We start from the raw sequence: 8,724 nt of genomic DNA, 5'->3' as shown, positions 1-8,724 counted from the left end.
ACTCTCTGTTACTGGCCTTGCACTATCCCAGTGTAACATCCCCATGTCCAAAAGCCACCTCTGAGAGCACTTTGTCATGGCCAGGAGTCCAGAAGATGCTCTGGGTGACAGCAGTAGTGAGAAAGGAGGGACAGCCATTGCAGCAGCTGGGGATGTTGGGCTCAGCTCACAGACTTTACCATGGGGCTAAAGAGAAAATGCACTTGCAGTCACATTTCTCACATTAAGCACTCCCTGCCTACCAAAAAAAGAGGTGTTTCACCCCATACTGGGGTGGCCCCGACCTGGGAATGATACAAAAGGGGACAGGTGAGCAGGTGGTGAGGAGAGGTAAGAATTGCTGCACCCCATGCCAGGGGCTAACCTCCGAAAGCAAGAGCTTAAAACCCTTGAAATGGGTTTGAAAACACTAAAATTACTTTCTCCTGCCAGGAAAGAGTTAAGGAGCAATGCAGCCCACCCTAAATTTTAGCAGCTGAGTCCTTTGTGGCAAGGTTTTCGCAGTTAGCAACCCGCTTTGAGCAGGAAATAATTTTAAACAGAACCGGGGAGGGGATGTTTTACAGCAGCATGGAAAAAACTGGTACAAAATGGGCCAAAAAATTACACTGTACAAGATGCAATATAATCTTTCCTATTCATCTGCCAGCTCAACCCCAGGGGAGGTTTCTCGGTGCCCCCATGTGAGACTCCCCTCACTGAGGAGATGCTGGGCCATTGTAAGGACCATAAGAGGGGCATAAAAGAAAACTGAACCTTGCTTGGCAGCCAAGAGACCAATAAACAAATAAAAATAATAATTCATTTATAATATTTTTTTCCTAACATGGAATTATTGAAGGCTGCTGGCACCAGTTCACCCCTGGAATTTCATGCCACATACTTCACTCTTTAAACCTTAAACCCCGAATGCTTCAAACCTCTCCCTCACAAAGACATTTCAAAGCCACTCTGATATTTTATCTATCGTTTCAATACTTCTGCATATGAGCCATCCTCTGTCACATCTACCAAAGCAGCATCTGCTGCAAGGTGGGGAGCCCCAGCAGAATTTCCTTATTTTTGTGGTTTTTCAACCACAAATTTGTTTGAGGTTTTTTGCTCTTGACTTCAAGGTTTTCTGTGATGCCTCATGCCTTTGCTTTATGGCAAGTTGGTCTGGTGTTCAGCATTTTCCAGAGAAAAACACCTCCTGCTAAAAAGTTCTGCTGAAGAAAACAACCCTACAGATCAAATTGCACCTTTTCCTTCTTTGGAATGCCTTTTGGTTTCGACAGAGAAGAAACCAGCCAAAATTAATCCTTTCCTGCTTTTATCTTTAATGCCAGGCTCCTACATTTGTCATAGTTTAAAAGAAGGAGGAATAACTAGGTGGTGAAATATGAAGAAATCATAATTAAAAATCAAAGAGTTTTTCTAATCTTCCTAAAGGGGATCTAAGGGTACCCCGTGCAGTGCCTGGACTTGGGGCTTGATGCAGCAGAAGCTGCTGGGCTGAGGGTCCAGGTGCTGCCGTGGCAGATGCTCTTTGGCAGCCATTGGTGAGACATCTGTGCCGAGACGGGGAAGAAGTTCCTGGGGTGAAACCAGCCCTACCACCGAGAGGTGACTGTGTGTGGAAAGGGGGAGCTGGCACAAAACCCCTCTGTCACTGACTCCACAGCCATGGCCAGGCTGTGGCTCCATCTCTGCGTCTGCCTCCAGATCTCAGGTAAGCGGGGAACATCTCTTAAGGGTTGAGGGCACCTGAAATCATGCTGGAGCTTCTCCTCCACCCTGCTCCACCATATGGGATGTGTTGTGCAGCATCTGGATGATGGAAGTTTAAATAAATATACAGATATAGTATAGATCTACAGGATATTTCTACCTCTCGCCACATAATTTTGGATAATGCTATTAATACCATGCTTCAACTTTTAGTCAGCCCTGAATCAGTCAGGCAGTGGGACTAGATGGTTGTAGGTCCATTCCAACTGAAATAGCCTATTCTGTTCTGTTCTATTCTATTCTATTCTATTCTATTCTATTCTATTCTATTCTATATTCTATACATTGTGCAATATATAATGGTACAGACACAGCAGAGGTTGTTTTTACTGCACTCTCAGTGCGGGTGGACTGTAGGAAGCCCTTGATGGCGAAGTTAAAGTAGGACCTATCTACACTGGCTGTGTAACACAAAGATGATAAACATCCCATCAAATTGTCTTCCAAATCATCCATCTATTCTATTCTATTCTATATTCTATACATTGTGCAATATATAATGGTACAGACACAGCAGAGGTTGTTTTTACTGCACTCTCAGTGCGGGTGGACTGTAGGAAGCCCTTGATGGCGAAGTTAAAGTAGGACCTATCTACACTGGCTGTGTAACACAAAGATGATAAACATCCCATCAAATTGTCTTCCAAATCATCCAAAGACTGAGTATTTCCCAAGGGCCACAGCTAGAATTGGTGTGTTATAAAATCACACTGCCTTACAGGCATTGACATCCTATAGATCTATGCGGTGGGGTCCCTGCTGAGAAAGCCCCAAAAAATGAGAGTTTGCTCTGCACATGCAAAGGGAAAATGGACTATTTTTAAGGTGCTGCAGGCTGGTTTGGCCAAGCACATGCAGACACTGTGATTCCCCGTGGTTCTCCTGCATATACACCAGGAAAGGGAACAGGGAGATTTGAGGGAATGAAGGTATGACTGAGGATGAGTTTTGCTGCTCTGGCTCCATCCCAGCTCACCCCACTGGAGATTGACTATTGGTACTGAGCTGAGATTTTCCAAAATCCCTTCTCATCCTTTCTGTCTCATCTAACAATCTCCAACAGCTCAAGGAAAAGTTTTTCACGGAGAGTTATTTCCCATGCCCAGAGAGCCAGACCTCAGGGCAGCCAAGGAGACCCTGAAGCACTCGTGCCCCATGGCCATGTACATTTCACCCCATAAAAAACCACACAGGTGGTTGCCAGAGCAATGTTTGGAGGAAATGCACTCTTAAAACCTGAAAATTATGTATTTTGATAACAAGGAGACATTGATATTGTTACAGAGCCATAGGATGTGGTGAAATGCTGTGGCTGCTGTGCAATGCCTGAATTTCAGCATTGCAGTATTAGGGCTCAGCAGCAACTGGCAGCAATGGGGTCATCACTGTGAGGACAGAGGAAGGCTCTGGACCTGTGTCAGTGACCAGAGCCCTCTCCTCTGCCTGTCCCATCAGGAACATGGGACATCAGGGCCTTGTGCCCCTGTAATGGCTTCAGGTGTTCTTGTGTCACACCAGCCCATTCCCACAGCCTCATGCAGGGCTGCAGGAGGCCACAACAACTACTGTAAGCAGCTTGGGGATTTTGAAGAAAAAGGGACATTTTAAGGTAAAACGAAAAAAAAATGGACAAGAAACCTGTATTTCTGAGCTTTTTGTGTTTTTTAAAACACGCCTGGGAAAGAGAGGGGGGAAGCGAGCACATCTTTATCTTCAGAGGGCTGTTTTTCACTCTGTCTCAGAGTGTCTGCAGGTTTGCAGGACTGTTTTCTGAACAGAAAGGATCACGAGTCTCCTGTTATCCTTTCCACAAGGACACATCCTCGTTCACATGCAGACACTGCTCACATCTGCCTGGGCCAAACAAAACTCAGAAAATTTCCACAGGAGCTGCCAAGCCCAAACAAACCAAAGCTTTGAACCCCACCGCTATCCCTCAATCTGTCTCCTTCCCCAGGTCTCAGAATTCATATGAAAATAATATTGTCTGAAAACTCATATCAAAATGGCTCATTTTGAGTTGTTCTGCACACTTTTGGGGTTTTTTTCTGCATCTGAGATGTTTATTGGTGTTGCATCTTGTTAGAAGGAAAATGCGGCAAATAAGAGGATCCAAAAAATATGTTGAAAGAGCAAAGCCTCTCTGAAAAAGGAAAGAGAAAAGGAGAGCAAGGAGAGATGTCCTTCCCTGCACATACAGCCCCCAGAACACCCTAAAAAACATTCCTCCATCCCTCTCCCTGCCACTGAGCCTCCTCCTAAGATGAGTATTTACAGGAAAAACTACTGTATAACTAGGCTTGACCAAAAAATAGCTGGGGAACCAAAAAGAACTCTGAAAGATTATAATAGCATCCTGATAAAGATGCTCCTGCTTCTCACACATGCAATCCCCTGGTCTGCTACTAACTGGTTTTATTAAACCCATAAAGAAAATCTGTACTTAGCATGGAACGCAAATAATGGAAAGAAAATAATAACTGTGTATTTCTGTCTCTTTTTTCTTAGGTTTCTGTACAAATCTACTTTTATCTCAGAGTCCAGAGCATATTTTAGCCCAAACTAATAATAAAACAGAAATCCTCTGTGACCTGAAGAAGGAGCATGCTGGGGTGTACTGGTATCGCTGGAGCCAGGAGAGGCAAATGTTTGAGTTCTTGCTATTTTCTAACACACTGGGCAAAGCCACATATGGTGCAAATGTCAGCCAGGACAAGTTTAGTGTCCACAGCTCCTACAGCCTGCACATCAGCCACCTCCACGCCTCGGACAGTGGTACCTATTACTGCTCTGCCTCCCAGTCCTCCCAGCTCCTCCTGGGCAGGGGGACACGGCTCAGTGTAGGTAAGCATCACCCCAGGGTTCCAAAATGTGCCACAGCAGGCTGTGATGTGGACCCTGGGTAAGGGTGATGTGTGCTGGGAAACCCTTCCCAATTTTGAGATACAAGATTGAGGCTCTGGGTTTTTTCTGAAGAGATCTCTGAGACTGGATAAAACAGAAAGTACAGAAAATAGCTAAGTTTTATGACATCTGCATATGATAGTCCTTTTGCTACCAGCATTTGATCTGCTGTGGTCATGCCTTGAGCACCATGCTAGTCCTAGTAGTTTGGGATTTCCATGGGAAGACCCTCAGCCCCTGATATTGCCTGCTCTGTGTTTTTCTCATCCCCTGCAGTACTTTGGATGAGAGGCTGGATGTGTGCCTGGCACAGCTCTCGGGTCCATCCCTGCCCTGGGTCTTCCTTACCCTTCTTCCCAGTGACAAGAGCAGCACTGAGGCCAAAGGATATCACCCCTCACATCTGTGGAGTGGGTCTGACAGCAGCTTTCAAGCCCATCCTTCACATAAAGGACTGAAATGAGATTTATTCCTCAAAGCTCACAACCTGCTACCCCTGGGGAGCTCCAACCAGAAATCAGAGCTGTCTGCAGGTGGCATTGAGGGAGAAATGCTTTACAGGCAGCTGGGTCATACAGAAGCTCTTTTCAGCCTATTTTTCCATGGACCACAGGGCAGGAATTGATGCAGAACAACTAATGTGACTAATGTAGGATTCAGCCCTTTCTTTGAAGATGTTTAGGGAGACAAATAACTTATTTAACCAAAAATGCAGCTACATCTTCTGACTTTAAAGCAGTCTCAGTGTCCCAGCTTTTCTGGGGTTTTTTTGCAAATATGCCTTGCATCTTGAACTGGCTGAGAAATCCCTTTTTGGAATCTTGCTGGCTGACACAAAAGCTGGTTTAAGATAAAGGAGAACTGGTTTTTATCAACTGGACACATATCTCTGTGCAAAGTACGAAAAACAGGCTTGAAACTCAGCCTGATCAAGGACACTCCAATTAAAACTAAACATCATCAGGTGCTCTGGGGGGACTCAGGCATTTCTGGATATTTTCTTATTTTGCTCTTAGCACTCCTGATAAAAGAAATTATCTTTAAGCTCCTTTTCTGTAAGTCTATTATAATGTAAGGGAGAAGTTGTCCAGATAAATCCCAGGCACCTGGTGGTTTTTCTTTCCCTGTAAAAGAATAGTATTTTCCATAGCAATGTCTGCCCTGGATAGAAGCAGAAGAAAGTAGCTTAGAATCCCCTAAAATTTTGAATAAGTGTGATTTGAGCAGTCAGACCTATATCTATTTAATGACGTTACTGGTATATTTTCCTGACCAGCTTTACTGAGAGATGATGGTGCTGCACAGTAATTCAGATACACCATAAGAACTCCTTCCCTCATTTTATCAGGAAAAAGAATCAATTTTGAGCAAAGATTAGAGTGATCTGAATAAGGAAAAACATCCAGGGATCCCTTAAAACCTCACTGTGCTACTGAAATCTTGTGCTACCCATGATTTTGTGCAACGCTAAAGAAACGGTGCCTGGCAGCAACTGTAGCTCAGGAAAGTTGTGGGTTTTTCCCCTGCCTTAGCTTTCTGCCCTTCTTTGCCTGGTACATTGTTTTATTTATGCTTTTACAAGCTCTTGGTGACTTCTGTGCCACCGAGAGACTCAGGTCAAGCTCCTGACCCCTCTGGATGGCACAGCCCTTTGTGGGGGGGCACTAAACGGGGCTAGATTTGAGGGCCGATATTTCCAGCCCTTCTTGCCTGCTGTTTGAGATCTCTGCTGCACTCAGTGCCACACTGACCATCCTCTTCTCCTCCTTATCCCCCAGTTGATGTTTTGCCTCTGCCTCTGCAGACCACGCAGGCACCAGTCTCCAAAAAGCCCAGGCGGTGTGTAACCAAAACCACAGCTGCCAGCAAGAAAGGTATGGTATCAGGTCAGCTCAGGCTGCCTTGCAAAAGGAGTGTCCCAAAAGGAGTCCCCAGGGTTCTGCTGGAGTTTGTCCTGGGGTGGGGACAGCCACACTGTCACCCTGCAGGAGTGGGCATCTGAGTCCAGCGAGACCACTGTTGTGGAGGGAGCTGACCTCTGCCTTTAGGAGTGGTTTTCTGGGATATTCATGGGTTTAGGGGATAGTGTATATTTCAGTTTAGGCTGTCGTGACCTCGGAGCAAAATTCCCTGCAATGCTTTCTTTACTGTGGGGGTGACTGAGCACTGAAACAGGTTTCCCAGAAAGGTTGTGGAGTCTCCCTCACTGGAGATATTCAAAAGCCATCTGGACATAATCCTGAGTAAGGTGGATGACCCTGCTTGGACAGGGAGTTTGGACCAGATGACCTCCAGGGGTCTCTTCCAACCTTACCCATTCTGTGATTCTGTGATTCTGAAACGCATCATTCAAAGGATACCCCAGGGTCATGGTCACATCCTCCACCTCTCCTCTGAGGACCTGCATTGCTTTTCTCCCTTTCCCACCCCACACTCCATCCCTCAAAGCTGCCAGGGCAGGATGGTGCCAGGTACTGAATCCTCTCCTGCTCTCCAGGTCCCTGCAGCCCCCTGATCTGGATCCCACTGGCCGCTGGTGTCCTGCTCCTCCTGCTGAGTCTGGTCCCCATTGCCTACCGCCTCCACCGTAAGCATCCTGCCAGCCCTGGGGGACAACAAGGGGTGTAAGGCCCCTTGGGGATGGGGAGCTGGGAGAGGGTCCTGGAACTGATGGACACTGTCTCTCCCCAGGTCTGCGGCGGAGGCTGTGGCTTCGTATCCACAGGCAGTAAATCCCACCAGCTGCCCCCACCTCAGGCAGGCAGGGAGAAGCTGTGGACCCTTCCCTATACAATGTTGAGCACTGCCTGGACATGACCCAGGAAGGACATTACAGGGGACAGACTTGGGCTTATTCCACAAACCATTTCTTTCCTGTGACAGACCGCAACTTTAACATTTTCCTTGACACAGCAGCTGGTGAAAGGACCAGGCTGGATGCTGCAGCATACTGAGCACTTCTCAAAGGGAACTGAGCAGGACAAATGCCAGGACTGGCACAGAGGGAAAGGGGCTGGTGTACCAAAGGGATTCAGATGGGCTGGAAAAGTGCTGTGAGCTCCTTGGCCCTCCTCTGTGTTCATCTGTAAGACAGCATGAAGGTGCTTTTGGTTTGCTCATGCTAAGACTTTGGTAACAAACACTTTGAGAGCAGCTGGCAAGAATAGGGCAGGGGCAGGTCCCTACACAGCTTGTAAAGACCCTGTGCAGGCATATTCAATAGAAAAAGTGGATGTATCACTCAGCCACTTGTCTCTGCAGGCTGGTGTCTTGCAGCCCTGCTCAGTGAGGGACACAGTTGTGTGGCAAGCAAGGAACCATGGCCTCTGCCCGAGAAAGAGTTAAAAGCAGAGCAAAAGCTCCAGGAGGGAGCTGATATGGGAGAGTGTCTTCTCCCATGGGAAACTGCAGACATCAAGAGTGGGAGATAAAAGCCAGACAAAGCGATGTACACGAGGCCGAACACCTGGCGCAGCCTGAAGGTCAACACCACCTCTGAGAGCAAACAGTGGCAGGGAGGGGGTGAGGGGGCTGGCCCTGAGCCCAGCAGCACAGCACAGCCGGCAGGAACTGCTGTGTGTGCTGAGCCCCAAGTGATGCCTATGTGTGCTGAGCCCCTAGCAATGCCAGAAGCAGGGGAGGTCCCCCCAGGGATGTTAACAAGGCTTAGACACTGCCTGGGACACCAAGGCTGATGTGGGGCTGGTAAATCAGCATCTTGTTGCGTGCAGGCAGTGGACACTTGCTCTTGACAACATTCCTGGCCCCACATTTGCTCAAACACAGGCACCAGCACAAGGCTGTGTCAGCTGCAGTGTGGGCAAGGGGAAGGTGGTCCAGACACCTCCTGTCCTCAGCATAAGTGGGAAGGCAAGCAGCTATTTTTAATGCTGGGGAAGCAGCCAGGATCCCCTGTCCTACACGTTGCATGTCCTTACAGCTGCTTATAGGGCAAGGGTTGGTGTGACTCCAGAGTCCCCAGGGCTGGGGCAAACACAGGCATGGGACAAGCTTGTGCAGGTGTAAAGCATTGCAGTGGCACAGCAGAAT

At 47.4% G+C, this 8,724-nt stretch overlaps 1 protein-coding gene across 1 annotated transcript; it reads left to right on the top strand.

Moving 5' to 3' along the window:
• Positions 1 to 1,665: 1,665 nt before the first annotated feature.
• On the top strand, positions 1,666 to 7,406 carry CD8B (CD8b molecule). Its single transcript, XM_009072052.1, has 5 exons — positions 1,666 to 1,711; positions 4,279 to 4,614; positions 6,453 to 6,548; positions 7,172 to 7,261; positions 7,366 to 7,406. The coding sequence occupies exons 1-5, from the start codon at positions 1,666 to 1,668 to the stop codon at positions 7,404 to 7,406; spliced, it is 609 nt and encodes a 202-aa protein (XP_009070300.1).
• Positions 7,407 to 8,724: the final 1,318 nt, after the last annotated feature.

Source organism: Acanthisitta chloris, unplaced genomic scaffold (assembly GCF_000695815.1).
Source record: "Acanthisitta chloris isolate BGI_N310 unplaced genomic scaffold, ASM69581v1 scaffold473, whole genome shotgun sequence".
Taxonomy (NCBI): Eukaryota; Metazoa; Chordata; class Aves; order Passeriformes; family Acanthisittidae; genus Acanthisitta; species Acanthisitta chloris.
This window is presented reverse-complemented; position numbering and strand designations above follow the sequence as displayed.